The sequence below is a fragment of the Macaca mulatta genome, chromosome 7 (assembly GCF_049350105.2).
Source record: "Macaca mulatta isolate MMU2019108-1 chromosome 7, T2T-MMU8v2.0, whole genome shotgun sequence".
Classification (NCBI taxonomy): domain Eukaryota; kingdom Metazoa; phylum Chordata; class Mammalia; order Primates; family Cercopithecidae; genus Macaca; species Macaca mulatta.
The window spans coordinates 167,303,300-167,327,565 of record NC_133412.1 but is presented as its reverse complement, the minus strand read 5'-3'; the positions used below and the strand labels follow the sequence as shown (position 1 = coordinate 167,327,565).

Below are 24,266 nucleotides of genomic sequence, written 5' to 3'. Positions count from 1 at the left end.
ACTGGAATACACCCACACCTATTTGGTTTTATATTGTCTATGGTTAGTTTTGTACTACAAAGGTGAAGTTGAATAGAGTTAATAGTTGTGACGGAGACCATCTGGCCTATGAGGCCAGTAATGTTTACTAGTGACCCTTTCAGAAAAAGTTGGCTGATCCCTGCTATAAGCAGTTAGGATTTAATTCTCTTAGGGAATTCACTCGGGGAAGGTCTTCACTCTGGGAATTTTAATTTTATAATAGAAGCAGTTAATTACCAAATTGTTACTATTGCTAAGCCCTTTACCTGCATGATACTATGAGAACTTCTCCATCAGAGAAGAAAACAACAGGGCATTAGAGGACCTTTCAGAATAATTCTAATTGAGGGAAATAAGAGAGGTATAGCACAGCTGCAGCTCATATTCCCCCCAGCATTATGGTGCACCAGTGCTCAGTTTTCCCAGAGCTTTGGAGGTAAGCATACCTGGTTTCAAATTCATCCTCTTTGGTGTGGTTGGAGGGGAGGGAGCAGGAAAGAAATGAGGTTGAAGAAGTAGGGCCCAGATCACAGAAGACTTAGTAAGCCCTGTAGGAGTGGCACCAACAGTCTGGCCAGGCCTGCTCTTTTAGCAATGCTCTAGAGCATTACACTGTGCTGATGACTGTCTCTGGTAATCTGGGGTGCCTGTGTCAGCCATGTAAGAAAATGATCACCCAGATTGAATGAGTGTCCCTTATGTTTTCTGTCCCATAGGAATTAAAACTGCTATTTTGGTTGGTGGAATGTCCACGCAGAAACAGCAGAGGATGCTGAGCCGTCGTCCTGAGATTGTGGTTGCCACTCCAGGCCGGCTGTGGGAATTAATTAAAGAAAAGCATTATCATTTGAGGAACCTTCGGCAGCTCAGGTAATAGTTGGTACTTCTCTTTTCCCCCTCACTGCCTTTTCTGAAATGAGCTTCAGGTGACATGGTGTGGGCAATGCCTTCTTCCCATTGCAGAATGCCATGGTGTGGTATCATCCAGACCCTGGCCTTTAGAAAGCCAAGAGTGCATGAGGGAGAGTAGTTGAGGCCCCGATGTGGTGGTGGTAGTGGGGGGGGGGGGGGGGGGGGGGTGTGTGTGTGTGTGTGTGTGTGTGTGTGTGTGTGTCTGTGTGTGTCTGTGTGTGTGTGTGTGTGTGTCTGTGTGTGTGTGTGTTGAGAGTAGGATGTGCTGTAGATGATTCCTCTTAACCTGCTACTGACTGATGATATGGGTCTCTCTGGATCTGCAGGTGCCTGGTGGTGGATGAGGCTGACCGGATGGTTGAGAAAGGTCATTTTGCTGAGCTCTCACAGCTGCTAGAGATGCTCAATGACTCCCAATACAACCCAAAGAGACAAACGCTTGTTTTTTCTGCCACGCTCACCCTGGTGCATCAGGCACCTGCTCGAATCCTTCATAAGAAGCACACCAAGAAAATGGACAAAACAGCCAAACTTGACCTTCTTATGCAGAAAATTGGCATGAGGGGCAAGCCCAAGGTCATTGACCTCACAAGGAATGAGGCCACGGTGGAGACGCTAACAGAGACCAAGATCCATTGTGAGACTGATGAGAAAGACTTCTACTTGTACTACTTCCTGATGCAGTATCCAGGCCGCAGCTTAGTGTTTGCCAACAGCATCTCCTGCATCAAACGCCTCTCTGGGCTCCTTAAAGTCCTTGATATCATGCCCTTGACCCTACATGCCTGTATGCACCAGAAGCAGAGGCTCAGAAACCTGGAGCAGTTTGCCCGTCTGGAAGAGTAAGTTAGGACTGTCCCCAGAGGCTTAACCTCTAGTTAGTTACTGGGGTAAAAGGGGTCAGGATGGTGGGGAAATGGTAGAAAAGCCAACTTCTGTCATAGGGGCCTTATCTCAGTAGTAGGTAGCCTTTTTTTTTTTTTTTTTTTTTGCACAGCATTTGGCAAGGTTACTCTTTTAGTGGATTTGGTTGCTGTTAAATGCCATACAGAAGCTTCAATACTAATGAATATGGGTGACAATACATAATATTGAATATATAGACAATAGATTAGGTCCTATGCTGGCACTTTAGATTCAGAATCACATTCAGTTACTCTCCTAACATCCTTAAGAGGAAGCAGAATAGATTCATGGTTAAGAGCACAGATCCTGGAACCAGAATGCCTGAAATCAAATCCTAGTTGTGTCACTCCTTAGGTGGTCAAGTTATTTAACTTCTCTGTAATTTAATTTTCTCATTTTTGGGATAATAATAGAACCCATTATAGGGTTGTTATGAGGATTAAGTGATTGTAAATTCATGCGTGTAAAGTATTTAGAACAGTCTCTAGCATATAGTATATGTATATTGCTAAATGTTAGCTTTAATAATTTCTTCTTCTATTACTACTTATTACCATTATCACTATTCTCATTTATAGATGAAGAAATGAGGTCTAGAAAAGCCGATCAGTCTGCCCAAGGTTTCTCTGCCTGGAAGTGGTAGAACTAGGCCTTAGACAAGCCTGTTGGACCTCAGAGCCCATGCTGTGTCTTATTCCTGTTGTCTTTGTCCATCTGCCTTTGGACCAGGCTGATGCTCAGGGAATGGGGTCCAGATTGTCAAGATGAGGGCCTGGGAAGTTGAGGCAGACTATAAAGTGTCCTTTGCTAGTGTTTTGTCAGGTCACAGAGTAGTTAGTTTTTAGAACAAGTGTTTGATTTACTTGTTTTAAAAAATTGGTAAGTAGTATCAGTGGTTTACTGAGATTAGCTTAGAACAAGGCTTGGCAAACTATAGCCCTCGTGCCAAATCTTCCTTGCTGCCTTTTTTTTTTCCTTTTTGAGATGGGGTCTTGCTGTGTTGCCCAGGTTAGACTTGAACTCACGGGCTCAAACAATCCCACCTTAGCATCCTAAGTAGCTAGGACTGCCAATGAATGCCATCACACCTGGCTGCCGCCTGTTTTTTAGTAGATGTTTTACTGGAACACAGCAAAACCCATTTATGTATTGTCAGTATCTACTTTTGCGACAGAGTTGAATAGTTGCCATGGAGACTATGTTTTTCACAAAGCTGGAAATGCTCTCTGGCTCTTTACAGAAAAAGTTTGCTGATCTTGACCCAGAGCAGTAGTTTAATGTTTTACAAACTAGGATTTGCATTGCGTTTCCCGGCCTCAGCTCAGAAATGCAGGGAGTGAGGATCCTGAAGGGCCAGAATCTTATGTTTTGAAGCACCTCAAGTACTTTTGACTTTCCATGAACCACACATTGAGAAACATCATCCAACACATTTATCAAGTGATTACAATGAACCAGATGTTGTTTCTATGTGGTGGTTATACAGCAGTGAGTAATGCAAAGTCCTTGCTCTCATGGAGCTTACATTCTAGTAGAGGGAGATAATAAATTGCAAAGTAAGTCTACAGTGTACCAAGTGATCCTAAGAAGTAAGTCGAGCAAGGGTTGGAGAAAAGAGATTGGGTATGTGTGGTCAGGGAGGCTTCTCTGATGAAGTGAAAATTGAGCAGAGAGCTGAAGAAAGTAATAAAGTGAGTCATATGGATATTTGAGGCAAGACCCTTTAAGGCCTAAGGAGTAGCAAGTGCAAAGGCTTGGAGGTGAGAGCATGCTTGGTTTGTTTGGGGAAGAACAAGGAAGTCTGTGCCATTGGGAGGAAGTGAGAGGGTGATAGGATAGGAGGTCACTGACCCAGAATATGTATGGCCTCATTTAACTCACTGGAGGGAGTTTTTTTTTTATCATTGCAGAGTATGGCATGTTAGTTGGGGTCAGTGAGTCCCAAATTTGGATCCAGACTCCACAACTGAATAGCCATGTACATACCTTGGGAAGTTAATCTCTAAGAGCCTCAGTTTTTTTGCAAAAGGGTATAGAAGTGATATCTTACAGAGTATTGGTAAGGACTGTAATGTTTAGGATGCTCAGCAGTTGGTAAGAATTTGATTAAAGATAGCTGTTAGTTATTATTAATAAGCTTTCTCTCTCTACCCCAGCTGTGTTCTCTTGGCAACAGATGTGGCAGCTCGGGGTCTGGATATTCCTAAAGTCCAGCATGTCATCCATTACCAGGTAGGGGCATCTGAAAATGTATAGGCATCTGCCTGCATTGAATCGGGAAATTTTAAGGCAAAGGTTGGGGGAGGGAGGAGGAATTGTTGGTTCCAAGGCTCTTGCATCAGAGAATACCAGCCCACTACTCCCACTTTTGGAACACTGCTGAGATTTGGTCTCCAGAAAACTTTGCTTTGTCTGATGTCAAGCAACCCTTCTCTCCAAGCTACTTGATATTGTCAGGTTAGAGTCTTAGTTTTTTCTGTGAAATGGGCATAAGTTAAGCTTGTAATTGGTTACCCTGATGTAGAGAAGTATGAATAGAAGAGTGTGGTAGTTTAGATCTCTCTGGGCTCAAATCCCAGCTGTGTAACCTTGAACAAGTCATGTAATCTCTCTGTATCTCAGTTTTCTCATGTGTTAAATGGCAGTGAGTACCTGCTTCTTAGGGTTCTTATTGAGGCAAAATAAGTTACTGAGTATAAAGAGCTTAAGAAGCCACCTGGCACATTGTAAGCACTTACTCATGTTAACTGCCATTGATAGTAGCAGTAATATTAGTTTGTGCATCTAGTGAATATCAGCATAAAGCTGTGGTTAGGAGTGTGGGCACCGGAACCAGCCTGCCAGGCTTTGAATCCCCAGTCTGCTGCTTCATAGTTGGTTAGCGTTAGGCAAGTTATTTAGTACCTCTGGTTTCAGTGTCATCGTTTGTAAACTGGAAGTAACAATGCTAGCTATCCCATAGGGTTATCCTGAGAATTAAATTGAGCTGATGCTCATGAAGCCAGTAGCACAGTGTAAGTACTCAATAAATGGTAGCTGTTATGGCATTATTATTTTTTCTCTTTAATTCCTCTTTGTGCTTTTAAAAATCTTTTAGGCTGCTGTTTCAGTGAAACAACAAACTCAAAGTGCTTTTTCCCATTCTCTCACTTCACAACAACAATCAACACAGAAGACTTCTGTAACCAAACGTGTGGGCATTTTTCACCATATATCAAGCTGCAGCCTCCAGCTGGGTGTCCTCTTATTTAGTTTCATTTTCTGATGCTGTCTTCCTGGAGATGGCCTCAGATCCCACAAGATGTCCCTCCTCCCCGTGACCAGTCTATCAGTTGGGGCCTCTGGAACTTCTGACCAACCAGCTTCAAGTTGGGGTTCCCTTGACCCCCCTCTTTGGGTTCAATTAATTTGCTACAGCAGCTCTCAGAACTAAAACACATTACCAGTTTATTATAGAGGATATTAGAGGCCGGGCGCGGTGGCTCAAGCCTGTAATCCCAGCACTTTGGGAGGCCGAGACAGGCGGATCACGAGGTCACAAGATCAAGACCATCCTGGCTAACACGGTGAAACCCCGTCTCTACTAAAAAAAAAATACAAAAAACTAGCCGGGCGAGGTAGCGGGCGCCTGTAGTCCCAGCTACTCGGGAGGCTGAGGCAGGAGAATGGCGTGAACCCGGGAGGCGGAGCTTGCAGTGAGCTGAGATCCGGCCACTGCACTCCAGCCTGGGCGACAGAGTGAGACTCTGTCTCAAAAAAAAAAAAAAAAAAAAGAAAGAATATAGATGGGGAGATGTATAGGCTGAGGTATAGGGGAAGGAGCATGGAGTTGCCATGCCCCTCCTGGGTACACCACCCTCCAGGAATGTCCACATATTCAGCTTATTCAAAAGTTCTCCAAACTCTGTCCTTTTGGGATATTTATGGAGACTTCATTGGGTAAGATGATTAATTAAACCATTGGCCTTTGGGTAGTAGCACTGAAAGTCCCAACCTTCTAATCCCGGCCTTTCTGGTGACCAGCCCCCATCCTGAAACTACCTAGGGGGCTATCAGCCATCAGTCAATAGTTTGTCATTAGCTTACAAAAAGACATTACTTTTGAGATTCCTTTGCCAGGAAACAGGATGAAGAGCAAAAACATATTTCACTGTATCACAGGTGCTAATTTTGGTTTAGCAAATCTCTGTAGTCTTCCCTTTTTTGGGGAAGGAGTTGGGTCAACCTTTGTGGAGTCAAGATGAATCAAATACAGTCCCAGCCCCTAAGAAGTATTGGATCCAGCAGAGGAGGTGAGATGACCACAGCCATAATTTAAGGCAGAAGGTATTAGAAAATTACCAAATACAGTGGAAGAGAGGTAACTTCTAGTTCGGGAGGTTGGAAAGTACTTTTTAAAAGATGCCTGGCATTTAAGGGTGGAGAGGATTTGGACATGTAGAGGCATTAAAGGAAGGAGCAAAGAAATGGGCAGTGTTCAGGGGCACTTGGCTCAGAGTGAAAAGAGGGGATGTGTTGGGAAAGGAATAGTTGCTGAGGCTGGAGGGGTAAGTTGGAGGCAAGTCACTAAAGGCCCTGAGTATCAGGTTGAAGAGTTGGGCCTTTATCCTATAAGTAAAGAATGGCAAATCTCATTTCTAGAGCTCTTATGAACAGTTCATAGTGGCTGCTTAAAGTACTATATTGAAAAGGATACCTAGTTGTTATCTGGGCCCAGTGGAGAAGACTGTTGTGCTTGATTAATGGTGTGTGCCGGGGCTCAGTGGGTGTGTCAGCAACCATGCCACATTATCTATGGATAATATATATATAGGAGTAGAGACCATGTAACCCAGGGATTAACATGGTTTGTGGAGCTGGGCTGCTTAAATCCTGGATAAGAAGTGACTGCTGTGGTCTGGCTACATGGTCTTGAGGACCTGAACTAGGTTGAGGGGCATGGGAGGGGAGAGCCTACACAGTGAATGGGCTAAACCTGGGAACATTTTGAATGTGGGACTAAGAGAGGAGGGCTAGGTTGCTCTACAATGCTGCAGAAGTTTCTACCTGCCTGGCTGGGAGGTAGGAGGGTCCGGTTTGGAGATGTGGCCCTGAGGAGAGGACCAGTGTTTGGCAGTGGCCATGTATTGATCTCCCAGTTCTTCCTGTGGCAGGTCCCACGTACCTCGGAGATTTATGTCCACCGAAGTGGTCGAACTGCTCGAGCTGCCAATGAAGGTCTCAGCCTGATGCTCATTGGGCCTGAGGATGTGATCAACTTTAAGAAGATTTACAAAACCCTCAAGAAAGATGAGGACATCCCGCTATTCCCTGTGCAGACAAAATACATGGACGTGGTCAAGGTAGAAAGCAAAGTTAAAACCCCAGTGTTAATGAAGGGATTGGGCTGCTCCCTTGCAGAGCACCTTGCTGTGGGACTCTGGCAGCAAAACCCTTGAAAACTAAGGAATGGTTCTGCCAACAGCTGAACAAGGAGACTTGTAGAAAGGATTGAGAGCAACATACCTGGGAAAAGAGAGAAAAGGGGAGTGACTGAAGGTGTGAGGCATTTTCTCCCTGAACCATTTCTTCCTTGTCTGGCCCTGAAGTCCCCCCTGCTCACCGGACAGTGCAGTGGTCATGGCTGCCTGGATATCCTGTCAGAGGGTTGTAGACAGTGTGGTTAGCATTTCTTGCTGAGGCAGATGCTACAGGTTTGGCACATCCCTGGAGCAGGTTCCAGTAAAGTCTGTCTTTTGGGTTTTAACTCAGCAAGTATTCCCCAAGTAGGTGCTGCTTACCGTGGGACACTGTATTAGTGACCAAAGTGGGGTGAGTTCTCCTTCTCAGAGGTTTGCCAGCTGTGAATAAAGTTCAGGTACAATGGAGCAGTGTGGAATTACTGGGCATATGGTTACATTGGGAGGAGAAGAGGTTCTGTCCCAGCTTCCTGCTGGCAAAGATGTGGAAGGGTACAGAGGAGGTGGAATTCCAGGAATTGAGGGAGCAAAAGCATGGCACAGTTCAAGGAATGTTGGCTTCTCTGGCTCAAAAGGAATATTAGCTATTTGGGGAAATAGGGTGGAGATAAGGCTGGAAAAGTGGAAATCAGAGAGAATTCCCATTAGTAAGGAGGAATAGGAGCCACCCAGGCTCCCCGTGATTCCTTTGATCACATCACAAGATCCTTCTCATTTTGCCTCTGCAGTGCAGCCCCAAAACCCCCTAGAGGGAGAGTTGAAATGTTTTATCTTAGCTCAGCTGTGGAAGCGAGCTGTGGCATCTGTGTAAAGAGTTCACTTGGGTTACCTATAGGTTGGCAGTCGAACCAGTAAGGGTTTTCAAAGGATGTGGCTGTTGAGGTTGATTGTTGGAAAAGCTGTCGGTTGTGTTTAGATGTGTACACACAGACGGGTAATGGTTGCCCACTGGGTTTTTATCAGGAAACAAAACAAATGCGTTTCAATAGGAACTGAACTGCATCTCACCACTGATCTCAAGAGCTTTTTATTTATTTATGTGTTTATTTATTATTATTATTATTATTTGAGACAGAGCTTCACTCATGTTGCCCAGGCTGGAGTGCAATGGCACAATCTCGGCTCACCACAACCTTCGCCTCCCAAGTTCAAGCGATTCTCCTGCCTCAGCCTCCCGAGTAGCTGGGATTACAGGCATGTGCCACCATGCCAAGCTAATTTTGTATTTTTTTTGTATTTTTAGTAGAGATAGGGTTTCTCCATGTTGGTCAGGCTGGTCTCAAACTCCTGACCTCAGGTGATCTGCCCGCCTTGGCCTCCCAAAGTGCTGGGATTACAGGTGTGAGCCACCGTGCCTGGCTCAAGAGCTTTTTAAAAACACTACTTGCTGGGCATGGTGGCTCACGCCTGTAATCCCAGCACTTTGGGAGGCTGAGGTGGAAAGATCACTTGAGCCCAGGAGTTCAAGACCAGCCTAGACAACACAGTGAGACCCTGTCTTTACAAAAAATAAAAATAAAAAAAATAAAAGAAAATAGCTAGGCATGGTGGTGCCTCCCAGCTGCTTGGGAGGCTGAGGTGGGAGATCGCTTGATCCAAGGAGGTTGAGGCTGCAGTGAGCCATGATCGTGCCACTGCTCTCCAGCCTGGGCAGCAGAGTGATACCTGCCTTAAACACACAAACACAACTCAAGTGAGGCTTTGCTTCCCAGAGGCCTGAACTCTGTTTCAGGTGAATATTTTCTGTTACTTCCCCCCAGGAGCGAATCCGTTTAGCTCGACAGATTGAGAAATCTGAGTATCGGAACTTCCAGGCTTGCCTGCACAACTCTTGGATTGAGCAGGCAGCAGCTGCCCTGGAGATTGAGCTGGAAGAAGACATGTATAAGGGTAAGCCCTTGGGCGGGATTGGGAATTAAGGAAGTTGAAATCTCTCTTTAACTTTTGCCTTGTTGGAACCATCTCTACTACTGTGGATCTTGTCAGAATCAGCAAGACGTCCTTCCCCCTCTTTGCTAACAGGCCCTAGTCCCAGATGAGCCTACTGGCCTCTGTCAGTCTTTGTTTCCTCTGTCTCTGTCTTGTGCCCTTAGCTGCCTCCTCTTACATGGACAGGCAGTGGAGTACAGTGAGGAAGGGAGCAGGCTTTCTGGCCAGGCTGCCTGTGTTAGAATGCCGGCTCATTGCCTCAACTATGTTACTGAGTCAAGTTATTTAACCTCTGTTGTGTCTCAGTTTTCTCCGCCATAAAATGGAAGTAGTCAACTACCTACTTCATGGGATTGTTGTGAAGACTGATTGAGTTAAAAAATGTTAAGTGCTTGTGGTATTGCCTGGCAAATAGAAAGTATTACATTTTAAGTTACTTGTCATTATGGTTCCTACTACACCTGCCTTCCAAGCTGACAAAGCACTTCCATGCCATTATCTCATTTGATCTTCTCCACTCTCATGACATGAACACAGCAGGAATTACTCTCCTTTTACATATGGGAACTAGATACTCACAGCAGAGGCACTTTTTGCAGGGCAACAGCTCTGTCACAAGGCATTTCCTGAGCTGCTACACTGTATGTGACCAGAGGCTGAGGCTTCAGGGATGAGTCTGCTCGGTCCCTGCTCGAGAAAGCTCCTGAGTCTTAAGAAGTGGTAGAACCAAATCTAGAACTGCATGCTCCTTCCACACCACCAGGGATGCGGCTCAGCAGAGATGTTGACACCTCGGTGCCCAAGTCAGCAAATTCAGAGACAGACTAACTGCTGTCTGCTCAGCATGGAAGCCAGGAGCCAAACCAGTGGGCTTGATGACAGTGAGCTGGTCCTCCTGGTGGCTCAGGGTTGGGGCTTGGGCCCGGCTTCCCTTCCTAAAGACAGGCTGAGGTGGAACCCTTTGGCTCTTCCAGCCTCTCCATGTGCAGTCACAGCACTGGTGGCAAGGCACAGGACAGCTGGGCTACAAGGAAGCATTCAGTGTCTCCTGGGGGGCGGGGGGCGGGGGGCAGTGGGTGGTTGTAGTTGTGAAGTCACCAAACCCTAGGTGGGCAGTAAGTGGGTGGGTCATAGGAAGAAAAGTGATCTTCAGTCAGGAGACTTGGGTTCTGGGCTCTGTCTGATGGCTGGCTCTGTGATGTGAGCCAGGTGACTTCTCTAAGCCTGCATTGCCTCATCTATAAACATAATTCCAGCCTTGGAGGATTTTTATGAAGTAAAAGGACAGAGCGGTCCTGCGTATCCCCCGCAGATGGTTAGATGTTATCCATTTACAGCCCCTGCCAAGCCACCACTGGCTTCTTCAGAGAACTTTTGAACCCTGCCTCCCTAAAGTAGTTCTAAAACATTTTTCATTGTGTTATCCATCAAGGGAAACAAAATGTTTCTACAAACCATAGTAAATAGGATCTTTTTTGTATTGTGTTTCAAGGAGGAAAAGCTGACCAGCAAGAAGAGCGTCGGAGACAAAAGCAGATGAAGGTTCTGAAGAAGGAGCTGCGCCACCTGCTCTCCCAGCCGCTGTTTACGGAGAGCCAGAAAACCAAGTATCCCACTCAGTCTGGCAAGCCGCCCCTGCTTGTGTCTGCCCCAAGTAAGAGCGAGTCTGCTTTAAGCTGTCTCTCCAAGCAGCAGAAGAAGACAAAGAAGCCAAAGGAGCCGCAGCCGGAACAGCCACAGCCAAGTACAAGTGCAAATTAACTGCCCTGGTCAAGTGTGTTAGTGACTGCACATTGCTCTCTGTTCTCTGGCTATTTGCAAAACCTCTCCCACCCTTGTGTTTCACTCCACCATCAACCCCAGGTAAAAATGTCTCCCTCTCTTCTACTCACACCCATAGCGGGAGAGACCTCATGCAGATTTGCATTGTTTTGGAGTAAGAATTCTATGCAGCAGCTTAATTTTTCTGTATTGCAGTGTTTATAGGCTTCTTGTGTGTTCAACTTGATTTCATAAATTAAAAACAATGGTCGGAGCCATTGTGTCATCCTGAATTTTTTTTTTTTTTTTTTTTAGCTAGAAGATGGTTGGGGGCGTGGTGTCGTTTGTTTCATTATTAATTTGATGATTCTCCTGGGCCAGCACAGTGCTAAGCCCTTGAAAAGACAGGAATAGTGTCAGGCCTCTGGCTGCAGGCCAAGATCGGACAGTGTGGATGGAGCAAGAGGCTGGAATGTTCAAGAGGCACATGTTCCTGCTTTACCCAGAGCAGCACCCTAATAGCTCCTTAGTTCTCTCCCACACTCTTGGCTATTGTCTGAGCCACTGTGGGAGGTGGGCAGGAATGAGGTTGCTGTCTTCAGGCTTCCCTCACATCACAGAGTCAACAGTAACAGTCACAGGTCTGACATGTGAAGCCCTCAGGATCTAGCCCCAGCCTTGTCTCCACTCCTCTCCTCTGTGACAGAGCAGGCTCCTGCCCACAGTTCCATGCACCCCTTCTCTTGTCCTGAGCCTTTGTGCAGAATAGGCTTTTCCATCGGTCTGGATTGCCTTTTGGTCTTCTCCATCCCAGAGCACTGCTATGGATCCTCTAGTCCTGAGCCTCTAAGTGGGGGCAGTGCTTCTCCTGGGGCTCCCTTAGTATCCCATGCTTACCCTCTTCATAGCACTTGCCGTGCTGTGTTCCCTTAGCTGAGCTCCTTGGGAGAAGAGGAACTCAAGGCTTGGTCAGCCTGGTATAAATGTGTGCCCAGAGAACTAGGGACTTCCTGGTGCTGCCGCAGCTTTGTCTGCATCAGTGTAGGTGAGTATCCACAACTCCCACAACCATGGGAGAAGCACAGATTTCTGCATAACTGTCTGGCTTCCAAACAAGTATTTATCGGGGCACAATACAATACAGCTGTTTAGTTCAAGGGGTGCTAGGGAATTGAAGAGGATACACAAATGGACCAAGATACCCCAAGATCTAAGTAGCTCGCCTCTCTCGCCTCATGGTTGGCACTTTTATCTAATTAGCATTTAGTCTTGAAGGTCCTGAGAAATAATTTTTTTTTTTTGGAGACAGGGTCTTGCTCTGTTGCCCAGGTTGGAGTGCAGTGGCACAGTCACAGCTCACTGCAACCTCACACTCCTGGGCCCAGGCAATCCTCCTGCCTCAGCCTCCCAAGTAGCTGGGACTACAGGCACACACCACCATACCTGGCTGATTTTTTTTTTTTTTTTTTTTTTTGTAGAGGTGGGGTCTCACTATGTTGCTTAGGCTGGTCTCAAAACTCCTGCCCTCAAGTGATCCTCCTGCCTCAGCATCCCAAAGTGCTGGGATTACAGGTGTGAGCTACTGTGCCCATCTATAAGTCTTAATAGTGTTTTTTGTACTTGAGCATATAGACACCCAGTGATTGAGACTTGCCCAGCGCCACACAGCAGCCAAGTGGCAGAGGTGGAATTAGTATCTTCCTTCTGGGCCCAGGACAAGTTCAGAAAACTACTTCAGTCTCAGAAGTGTTGCCAAGGAGTGACCTCCCATCCCCCAGTGTCACCAGTGACCTGGATAGGAGGGGAAAGTGCCCCTGTCTGTGAGGTCAGCTCCTGACTGACAGCTATCAGAGAATGACAGGGAGACTCCCTTTTCCAAATGATGCAGTGGAGGTCAGTGGGGTTAGGAAGCAGGCTCAATATCCCCCAATAGTACCTGAGCCGTGGGAGTGAAGCCACTTGTCACAAGCCAAACATAGATCCCCTGATGACTGTCGGTGTCCTGCCCTAGCCTTCTAACAGCAAATTCTTCTCCTTTTTTCGGTGGAGGAGCTAATAAGTAGACAGGCTTTATAAGACAGGAGCAGCCTTCCAAGTAGTGCTACTCTCGCCTGGTAAGGTGAAGTCAATGGGCAGAGCTTCCTGAGTGTCCTGGATCTGCCATTAAACAAGGAATATCCCTCCCCAGCTAATCTACCCAACACATAAGCACCACGGAAAAGCAGAGTTCTTGGCTGCATGCCAGGAACCCAGTATTAAGCCAGGACAAAAGTAGTTATGGAAACCATTTTAATGCTAGGAGAATGTTTTTACTTACTGCCCAGGGAAGCTGTAGGGCTTGGCCTACATCCCGCAGGGCCTGGGGCCCCTGAAAGTCACTCACTGAGTCACGGCCCCCTCCCCACTCCCATGTCTGCTCAGGGTGGCAATGCATTTGGCTCCTAGACTCTGTCTAATGGTTCCCCTGACACTCCTGCTTGGGAAGCCACAGAGTCACTGCCAAGGTGACATGCTGCCCCATCTGCAGTGCCCTGTGCTTCCTGTCAGGAAGAACAGGTTGGGGAACATCCCTTTGTAGAGCCCATACGATGAGTGTCAGGTAGAATAGCTGTTTTCACACAAGGAATCTCATTACATTTTAGCCAATAATCCAGTGATACATAGGTATTGTCGCCATTTCACAAACTTTGGAATTGGGGTTCAGGGAGGTGAAGTTACTTGGCCAAGATCATACAGCTAGTAAGTGGCAATGCTGAGGGTTGAACCCTGGCATTCTGGCTCCAGAGATCTCATTTGTGCTTAAAATAGAAACCCAGTCAAAAGCAGGGACTGTGCTCTTTCTGTTGCTAATTGTTCCCATTGATTTATAAAGTTTCCTTTGGAGAGAAAGTATCATAATAAACGTGCAGTTGTAAAAACAAGCTCCCAAAACAACTCTCCTTCCAGCTTTTGGTCTGGAGAGAGATGGCTCTGTGGGGTGAGGGTAGAGAATTATCCAGGAAGTGTGACTGCCAGGGTGACTGGCTGCTGTGGACAAGCAAGGTAACATCGACAGATGACTAGATTTTAATAAGCTGCCAAAGCCTGCCACACCTTTTCATCCACTGTGTTTTCCCTTTGAGACAAATCTGAGAGGGAATGTCGGGGGAACAAGGGCAATGGTTCGGATTTGGCTGATGGTTTTTTGCAAAAAGGGGAAAAGCAGAGGGTAAGGCCATGAAAGTAACTTGGCCTGCCTCTGCCAGAGCTTGAGTGTCCTGATTCTGAAGTGATAGAATAGATTCTTTCCTGGGAAGAGGGCCCCTGTGAGCTTCTGGGGGGCTCTGTGACCTGGAAGCACAGCACAGGCAAGTCTCCCAGAGGGAATTTCTCCAGCCAGTCTGCCAAACAGCTCTGCTTCTGAGGTTACCACACAAGCCACAGATACAGAGACATAGCAGCCAGTGAGGCTTCTGCTGTGCTTGAGAGCCTAGCTGGAAGGCCCAGAGCCCACCTGACAGCCCCTCAGAACAGCCAAGGTGTCATCCAGGCCATGTGTGTGTCCGTTCACACCTTTCAGTTGGGAAACAGGGATCCTCTGGAGACTTGTCTGGCAAAGATGATGCTATTTACAAATCATGTCATGTGTTCCCCCACGCTTCCAGTGTACTTCTCATAGACCATGGTGGAGTACTGAACAAATTCAGAGGTGATGGCCAAATTTACATTCCTGTGAAAAAGTGACATAATGACTTAGCCAGAGCCTTTGGATCCAAACTCCAACTGAGGGCAGCATGGAAACCAGGGGCCCTGCTTGGAACTAAAATCCCCTGACATCTAAGAGTGCTATTGGCTTTTCACGAAGGCAGAAGAGTGACACAAATCGGACATTTGTGTCAAGAGGACTCTGAGGAGTCTGCTACCCAGTCCTTGTGTAGTCAGGTTGTCAGCAGACTCACGCAGCAGCACCAATAGATTCCAATAAATCCCTGCAGAATGAAACCTGTGAGAAGGTGGCCTTCAATTAAGGAAGGACCCCAAAGGGCAATTCCACACGCTGCATTTTCCATTTCCTCCTACAGAGAAAGAGAGGTTGCTAGCAGCACCTCCGCCCAGCCAGGGTGTGGGGCCTCACTGGTGCCGCCGCACCAGCCAGCCCACGGATGGAATCTTGAAGGTCCTGAGGCAGCAAGGTGAGGGGCTTATTTAAGGGGCATAGCCAGGTGGCCGAATGAGGACGCTGCTGGCCTGAATTCCCAGGCAGTTTCCACAGCGGAAATCTCCCCACTGCCAACTTACATGGCTTGTCTGTTCTTTCCCACCTACCCTCTGACCAGTCCATAAAGAGAGCAGAAGTGGGAAAGGGAGAAAGCAGCCAGGGGCAGCTTGCAAAGCATCTGCTCTGCTCAGCTGGGTCCACGGCTGTGCGTGCCGACACCTCTCTCCGTGAAGTACCCAGACTCCACTTCTAGGATTTGCTGGGGATGTTGGGACAGCTGCAGCTTCCTGGTCCCAGACAGAAATACACAGATTCTGCTCCAGACCCTAGTCTTGTAAGCCTCTGTCCAGGTGGGGCTGACAGCAGAACCCTGAAGTCTCATCCACCAAAAATCAGGCAGTTCTGGCCCTGAGAGAGGTAGAGGGGCCCCAACAATTTAAGCTCCTGCTAAAGGCTAAAGGCCCTTTTCTGGACTTTGGCAAAAAAAGAAAGTCTTTTTTTTCTCGTTGAGTTAGGGGTAGGAAAATACATCCATCATGAATGTTTGAAACCACACCGCAGCCCTCACATTCAAATTGACCTCAACAGGCCATCTGCCAGAGCCCAGTCCAACAAATGACTGGACTGGACTCTGTAGGCCTGGTAAGTCACTTGCATTAAGACAGCTAACCTTGAGCTTTTCCTCCCCCGCAGAGAGGCACTGCCCCTGGTAAAGAGAAACCAGAGGCCCCATTTTTCTACAATGCAATGTCAACATAGGCAGGACCCTCCTCCAGTTGAAGAAACAATTCCAGAGAGGGCAGGTAACCCACCCAGCCTCACAGGGAACTGTCAGGGGCCCAGTTAGAAAGCATTTGATCCTCCATTAAAATAAATACTAAAAATACCACCAAGTTACCACAGTCCATAATGGGTAGGCCTCGTTCCAGGGGCTTTGCCCAAAAGGCTGCACATTTTCTTGCTACAGTCTAAATTGCTTAAAAAATTGAAGAGCCGGAATGTTCCATTCAGAATGCAGTCCCATTAGGTGACAGGTTCCACTGCATGGCCTAAAATTAATCAATGTTTATCGGCTGCATAAAGGATGTTGTAGTGGGATGTTTTATAGAGCAGGTAAACGGAAGGGGTGGCGGCCTCAGGGAACACGTGGTGGTTCAGGGCGGTATCCATCTCGTCCACGTACTCCACCTGCAGGGCGATGCTCAGGGCCTGGGACAATGCCGTGATCTGGATGTGGTCACACTCCGTGGCCATGGGCTCCACTTCCTGCAGGGAGCCAAAATGAAAAGAAACCAGCTTAGGAGGGAGGCCTGGCAGAGGATAAGTGAGTTCAACTCTGGCTTTCAGGGTCATGGTCACAGCCTCTGTGCTGGGACATCATCTTCACAACTTCCCATGAGTTGGGTATGGACATTCTCATGTCACACAGGAAACAGCCTCACTGAGAGGCAGCACAGCTAGAAATCGCTACAATGGCAAGAATCGAACCTGGATCTTTTCCATTCTAGACCTTGTTGTTAAACCTGAGAGCAGGCTACTACTTTAGACGGCTCTGGAAAGGGGGCAGACATTTTTCAGGTTGGGCATCAAAGAATCTTAGAGATAAAAGGCACCCTGACATCCAGGGGTGCCTTTCAAGCTTAAGTGTTTGCAGAGGCCAGGCTGGTGAGTAAGGGTGCCAGTCCGGATGCTGCAGAGACGATGGAAGAGGCAGAGGCGGTGGCAAGCAGGCGTGCGTCCCACATAGAGAGGGCAGCTGCTGCTTAGTGCCTGCTGATACTGTCCTGCACGAGCAAGGGCCTGGGGGCTGGATCTTCTGATTTACCAACAGAAATCCAAATATTCCTATGAAAAGTGCCTAATTTTCAAATATTGGCAATTCTTTCGGGTAAATACCACGCATCATAAACACGTCAAGCAAATGTAACTCTTGGACTGTGACTCTGCGGTTTTGTAAACAGGCCAGTCCAAATCCCTTATTTTTCAGATGGGAAATCTCCAGGGAGGGAAGTGCCTTGCTTCAGGCCACACAGCTCAGGCAGCTCAGGTGAGACCTGTCTGCAGCTTGCTGACCTAGCTCTGTTTGAATTGCAAGGGCAGTCGTGACACCCAAGTCCCTTGGCTAGAGATGGGTGCTGCAGTCTGTGGGAGAGGGCCACAGGAGCAGAACCCGGGGCTGGGGCTGAGACCCCAACACCTACATGAGTGCAGAAGTCTTTGATGTCCATTTCCTCATCAATGAAGTGCCGGAAGAAGTCTGCTCGGTTTCTGATGAAGGCCGATGTGAGCAGGCGCAGGAACTGCACGATGTGGTCTGAGGCACTCTGGTCGTTGAACACCTTCAGCAGGCTGGACACTGAGCCGTCTTTCTCTACCAGTTCCACCACACTGTAAAACTGCGCCGCCCGGCCCTCAGCTAGGGAGGCCAAGCGAGCCCCAGCCCTCCCTCTGCATTCTCCCTCCGCTCCCTCCCTCTGCGTGAAGCCCTCGCGTGCATTTTCATTTGTAGATTCTCAGGTTGAAGTAGAAAATCAGTCTGAGATTCTGCCTAAGCTAAGTAACCCAGGGTTAGCAAGACTTTGTAGTTTGTACACTAGGCCAGAGGCACGTCTAGGGAGCGGCAGTTGGGTCTCCCTGCCATGACTACCTGGGTTTGCATTCTCACATGCACACTCAGAGTGGCAAGCGTCAGAGTCCTCGATCCCACCCCTTCACTAATTGGATAGGGAGGCACAAGGTGGAGATGGAATAGGGTGGAGGACGTGCCTCCTCCCAAAGGGAGGGCAGGGCCCTGGGCTCCCTGTGCCCACACACCCCCACAAGCAGGAAGCAACCCTCTGTCCTTCCCCAGCCCGGAGAAGCAGAGCTGTGGGCTGTGCGGGGCTCCAACCAGTGCCCGCTCCTGTCTGCTCTGCCAGTGTGGAAGGAGGGACTAGGTGAACTCACAGCATTGAAGAAGTTTCTGAACTTGTGCTCCTCAAAGCCAGCAGCCAGAAGGTCATTTGGGGTCTGCAGTACGCGTTCTTTGAACCTACAGGGGGGTAGACTGAGTGTTTACAGGGAAACACAGCGAGTGTGCTGTGATTGTCAACTGTGCATCCCCCTCTCAACCCACTGCGCCCACCAACCTCATCTCTAGTCCCCGGGCCCTGGTGACTGAGCTGCATTGTGTGTGTGTGCATGGTAGAAAGACGATATGACAAGGGCGTGTGTGATTTTGCATCTTTTCCAACTCCCTACTCAGTGACCTCATGAGGGCAGCTTGACTCACTCATGGTAATATTGAATACTGACACCACAGCAATCAACTGACAACACACACCAGGCCTCCCGCACGCCCAAAGCCGGCTGTTAAGCATCTGCCAGCACCAAGTCACCCTTGGGGACCCGCTCCACAGGCCTTTGCTCTGTGCATGCTGGGTTGTTCCTCTCTGCACCCACTGCAGGCCCCCTCATGGCACAGCCCCTTTCTGGGACCTGTCCTGGTACCCTCAGGGAGCATGGCAAGAAACCCAGGCCTGGGCCTGGGCCTGGCCCTGGCTCCAGGACACTCCAAGTTTAGTGGCAGCAATGAGGTATGGAGGAAGGGCTGCCTCCCACAAGGACCAGGTGAGCGGCCCTGGGTGACTAGCTGGCAGGCGCAGAACACTAAAGCCACACCTAGTTCTCCAGCCCCTTACTTTCCCTAGGAACGGAGACGAGGCTCTCACAGGACCCAAGAGGCGGCAGGTTTCACAAGGGAATACAGAGGCCTGGGCCACCTCAGAAGTTGCTGTGCTCCGGAAAAGCCTAGTGCCTTGTAGGAGGACAGGGGGTGGTGAGGAGGGAGAAGGTGGTGGGTGTGGACGGGAAGCCAGTCTCCTAACTCAGAAGTAGGAGTGTTTGCCTAGACGCCGCTTGCCCCTGGCTGGTCCCGGCATATCTAAGAGTCCTGCCTGGGCCAGGACTAGATTGTCCTGATTGCGGAGTGAGGTGCCTGGATTGGAGGGATGGATCCTGTGCTGACTTCTAGCCGCAGTCCCCTCCAGCCCTGTCAAGTCTCCCTGTGGCTTTTGGCCATAGGCTCCCCTTTGGCACAAGTGTGGATGGTGATGACGCCTTGACTGCAGGGGTGCTGAGGGCGAACGGAGGGCTGCCCGGGAGGATGAGGCCTCCACTGCGATGGTACCTGCTACCTAGGTTTCCCCTCCGGGCCACGGCAAGGATCTGATGGTCAGTGCTGACTAATGCCTCTCGCTCAGGAGCCACCCTCATCAGCACCCCCGTTCTGTCTACAGCTGTGGCCTAGGTGGCCCATGGCCAGAGTACTAGAAGCAGCTCCAGGAAGCAGCTGCAGTCCTCCAGGGCCGCTCCAAGGGCCCGCACCCTCTTCGGACCACTCTGTCCCTGCATGGCCATGAAGTGCACTGCTCTGCTCCCAGCTCTCCTGCCCCTACTCCCACCCCCAAACCTCTGCCTCATTCCACATTCTTTCCTTGCCAGTGACTTGTGGGCCCCTCTGTGCCAGGCACTGGGGACACAGAGATAAGCAGCATGCGGTCACAGGCCCTGTTAGAAGGGGGCAAGCCCCCAGGCCAGGACATGCACCCCCAAGAGGCAAGCCAGGGATGTGGGGAAGGATGGCACTGGGGCTCGGCAGGGGGGCAAGTTCAGACAGCTGGGGCTGCACACAAGCCTGTGTGGGACCTCTGGCAAGTCATTTGACCTCTATGAGGCTCTGTTTGCTCATCTGTAAGATGGGGTAGTAACAGTGGCTGCCCTCAAAGGAAGCACGTGTTCTCCAAGCCTCTGGCACACAGAAGTACTTTGCATACTTCTAGAGCAAGTATGCCAGATCCAGGGCTGGAACAAGCATACTGCTGCAACACGCTTGCTCCAGCCCTGCAGCAGCACTGAGCAGAGAACAAGTGTCTGCCTGGGTGGCTCTGGGCTCGCTGCACACAAGGAGACAGCAGGTTGTGGAGGATGCATGACGCAGACAATCAGAGCTAGCACAGAACACCCCAGTCAGTGTTCCAAGTACTCACGAGTCAATCACTTAATGTCCATGACAGGGCTATGGCCACTGTTCAGCTGGGGAAAGGAGCTACAGAGGAGTGAGTGAAGCAACCTGCCTGGGGCCCGAAGAACCCACAGCCAGGTCAGAGGCAGGGCTACCTAGGCCAAGGCAGCATCAGGCGGCATGTCATGCCTGCAAGCTCTGGTATGTGTGGGATAAATGGGTCCTTGTGCCTAGACCTCAGGGTGGGCAGGCAATGGGGTAGGAGGGGCAGGGGCCTGGTGTGGAGGGCCTTGGTGTCAGGGGTTTCCACTGCTCCTAGAGGTCAGGAGCATATTTCAAGCCTGTGAGTGACATGGTCTCGGTTTTTGTGTAAGAAGATGCAGGCTGAGGAGGGAGGACCGCCTGAGCCCAAGAGTTCGAGGCCAGCCTAGGCAACATAGCAAGACCCATCTCTTAAGAAAAAATAAAGAGAGAAAGAAAATGTTTAAAAAAAGAAAGAGAAAATGCTGGTGGTCTCATGCAGCCTTGTGGTTTGACTTACCACCTGTGTGCCCCGGCTTGCCTGCTGAACGCCAGCCTCATACCTCCAGTGCCCACCAGACACCCCCACTCTATGACTCCTGGACATTTCAGACAGCATCGCAAAACACAGCTCCTGATCTTCCTCAGCCCTCTCTTGCAGCAAACGGCTTCTGCATCCTAACTCTCAGGCCAAATCTCTGGGAACCATCCTTGACTCTGCCATGTCCAACATGTGAGTCAGGCACGAATCCTGTCTTTGCCACCTCCACAGGTGTCTAGACCTGCCCACTTCTTGCCATGCCCACTGCATCCACCTGCTCACGCCACGGCCATCTCCTCCTCTGGATCTCTCGCCAACCACATCTCCCTGGCCGTGTCTCCGCCCCCATCTGTCCTGCACACAGCAGCCAGCAGGGCAGGTCCCCGTGCTGCACAATCCTTCGGTGGCTCCCGCGTCCTTCAGGCTGAAAGCCAAGGTCCTTAGAAAGGCCTGAGGTGCTATGTGCCCTGCCGCCCTTACCTCTCCAACCCTACTTGAAACAGACAACGCCAGACCTTGCACTCCTCGGCCTCCTTCCTGCTTGATTTTTCCCACAATACTTATCACCATCTGACACCTCAAACATGATACTCATGTACTGTCCATCTTCTCCCATTAGGACGCAAGCCCCACAAGGCAGGGATTTTTGTCTCTCTTGTTCACTGCAGTATCTCCACAGCCTAGAGCAGGGTCTGAGCATGGCACCCGTGTGTGCTGACGAGCAGGGAGACAGGACAGAGGAAAGGTGAACAGAGCACGTGGGCTGGTGCAGAGAGAGATGCAGGCATTGGGCTTGACCAGCATCACCCACTGAGTCCTCACAGTAGCATCCTGAAGTGTGTTATAATGTCCACCTTCCACAGACATGAAAACTGAGGACCAGAGAGGTCAGGTCACTTGCCCAAGGTGGCACAGCAAGTAAGCAAAAGAGTGAGGTCTGACCTCAGAGCCCAGGGCTGCTGCGTGGCACAACTCCAGGGCACAAGGGTCATAGGGAAATGACGTTGGGGTCATAATCCCTGCACTGTGCTGCGCTGGTTCCCACAGGGCTCTGAGAAAGTTGGGGAGGGGAATGGCTTGAGATAGCTGACTCTTCATCATAAGGGGCTCTGCCAGTCTGTCACTGGGGAAACAATCTGAACGGTTCAGCCAAGGAATAGATGGCTCAACTTCTACCCTCTTTGAGATCATCTATATTTTGAACAGGAGATGATGGCCTTAACCTAGTAGTTCTCAACCAGATAGGGTCAACTTTTTTTCCGCCGAAAGGAGATTCTTGGCAGTGTCTGGAGGCAGTTTTGATTGTCATGACTTGGGGAAGGGGTTACTACTAGTATCTCATGGGTGGGGGCCAGGGATGCTGCTAATGAGCCTACAATAGGACAGCCCCCACCATGAGCATGATCTAGCCCACAACATCAGTCATGCCGCTGGTGAGAAACCTGCCTTAGCCAAAGAAGTGCTCTGTGACCCACTGCCCCCCGTACTGTTTCCAGAGGGCATTTGGGTGCGGGTCTCAGATGAGGAGGGCCCACGGCCCTCACCAAAGCCTCTAAGGGCTCTGAGACCCCCAAAGGTTAAGAGCCAGGTGGGTCTCTTAGCTCCTTGCTCCTCAAAGCGTGGTCTGAGGCCCAGCGGCATCAGCATCTCCTGGGAGGCAGTGACGAAAGCAGTCCCGGCTCTGCCCTGCTCCCCCTGAACAGGAATTTGCGTCCTAGCCAGGTCTCAGGGGTTTGTTTGTCTTTGCTTTTTGTATCTTGCTATGGACTAGAGAATCAGGGGCCTTGTACAAATGTTCAGGTATGAGAAACCCTGAACTAGCCGAGATGATAGGGGCAGCTCTGGACACAGACCTTCTCCAGCATGACCTCAGGGCCAGGCCCAGACAGCTGAATGCCTGGGTCACACACACTCCAAACCAAGGTCAACAGGAATTATGCCGAACACCGGGGCAAAGCTTCTTTTTGTTTGTGTTTTCTTTTTTCAGATTGGGTCACGAAGCACCTGCTCCACGCGACTTACCTGGGCTGACCCAGGCCTGTGGTGGAAGCAGAGGCTGGAAAGCATCTGGGAGGCCACAGATTCCATCCTCCACCCCTTGGCTGCCTCCAACTCCACCACAGCAGGCAGCTGGGCTCCCCCAACATCAAACGCCTCTGCCAGGCAGCCCTTCAGCTCACTCTCTGGGTTAACCAGCCCGAGTGTAACAAAAACCTCCGAGAGACTTGGGGCTGACCTAGCACAGAGAACATAGCCTTGAGAGCCCAAGGGGCCCCGGCACTCACTTGAAGATCTCCCTGCTCTTCCCCAGCAAGGACTCCAGGTAGGAATAGCCCAAGGCCCTGTAGAAGCAGTTCCCATCCCCTTTGGTCTTGCGGATGGCGGTGAACCTTTTGCTGAGTTCCTGAAGGGGACAGAAAGAAATGTGGGCATTTGCACCAATAATAGCTCTGTGTGGTTTAGGTGCTGGGACTAGCCAGGTGCCCCCCATCTCTCCCAGGAAATGCCTGCTCCCTCCCTTCAGGCTGCTATCCCCTCAGCCTCCCACCCTCGTTCATCCCCCTGATATAAAAATACACTGCATTGTCCTGTGTGTCCGTCCCTGCCCCCCGGCAGCCTACAGTCCGGGAGGGAAGATAGATAGTTAGACAGTGGCACTGTGAGGACAGAAGGAGTGCACGGCTGGGTGCCACAGGGCAGTGGCATTGCAGTGGCTTTTGGAAGTTGGGGAAGCCTTCCTGGGGGAGCAGCACAGAGAATCGGGAGCCGGCAGAAGTAGGGGTTGGGGGGTTGCATGTGTGAGCAGGGGAGGGAGGGGTAGGCTCCAGCTCCACTCCTAGCAATAAGTAGGTGTCCCTCTGAACTGGCCTGGAATCCCCTTTCCTGCCTCATGGGACTATAAGCAGTGTTTTGACAGCAGAGGATGGTTTTCAAGGGGTCTGGGAGTTCGTGTTCCCCCCATAGCCATGAGAAGGCTCAGAGCTGACTTGGGCCCACCTGAGGCCAGCTGGCAGTGGGGAGGCAGGGACTCTCTGGAGCCCCTGGCTCTTCTCCCAGGAGGGCTCCGGGGGACACGAAAGTCAGCGGGCTGCAGAGCCCAGCTCCTGTCCTGGAAGTGCCCCTGCAGCGGCGTTCCGATCACATGATGCCCACACCACTACCCCTGGCTGCTGATGGACATCTGACCCAAGCTGGACCCATCAGAGTCTCTGAGGATAAGTAACGGAGTCCAGCAATGGTGCTGCGTGTCTGAGAGGAACTCAAAGAGAAGGGCCTGTGGGGCCAGTGCCAGAGCAAGCCTGTCCTGCAGCGAAAGGAAGTCCTGCAGAGTACAGAGAGCAGCCGGGGCCTGCTGCCAGAGGGACAGAGTGGGTACCCAGCTCCTCCGGCTACCCACGGGTCACCGCTCCGTGAGCGATCCCTGCAGCCTTCCCACAAATCCCTTTAGCCTCACTGGAGTACACTTTCCCTCCAAGAGGTCTCCTGGCACAGCAGTTACGAATGTGGCTTGAGACT

At 49.9% G+C, this 24,266-nt stretch overlaps 2 protein-coding genes across 2 annotated transcripts in view; one reads left to right on the top strand and one right to left on the bottom strand.

Moving 5' to 3' along the window:
- DDX24 (DEAD-box helicase 24) overlaps positions 1–11,262 on the top strand; it is a 29,780-nt gene extending 18,518 nt beyond the window's left edge. The window contains exons 4-9 of the mRNA XM_015144415.3: positions 738–891; positions 1,260–1,775; positions 3,996–4,071; positions 6,993–7,181; positions 9,059–9,188; positions 10,720–11,262. Of these exons, the coding sequence (XP_014999901.3) occupies positions 738–891; positions 1,260–1,775; positions 3,996–4,071; positions 6,993–7,181; positions 9,059–9,188; positions 10,720–10,988 (1,334 nt within the window). The 3' untranslated portion in view covers positions 10,989–11,262. The remainder of the gene's footprint in view (positions 1–737; positions 892–1,259; positions 1,776–3,995; positions 4,072–6,992; positions 7,182–9,058; positions 9,189–10,719) is intronic.
- A 2,000-nt stretch (positions 11,263–13,262) lies between these two features.
- OTUB2 (OTU deubiquitinase, ubiquitin aldehyde binding 2) overlaps positions 13,263–24,266 on the bottom strand; it is a 98,657-nt gene continuing 87,653 nt past the window's right edge. The window contains exons 4-7 of the mRNA XM_001095170.5: positions 23,036–23,154; positions 18,133–18,217; positions 17,388–17,582; positions 13,263–16,452 (exon numbers count right to left, since the gene is read on the bottom strand). Of these exons, the coding sequence (XP_001095170.1) occupies positions 16,246–16,452; positions 17,388–17,582; positions 18,133–18,217; positions 23,036–23,154 (606 nt within the window). The 3' untranslated portion in view covers positions 13,263–16,245. The remainder of the gene's footprint in view (positions 16,453–17,387; positions 17,583–18,132; positions 18,218–23,035; positions 23,155–24,266) is intronic.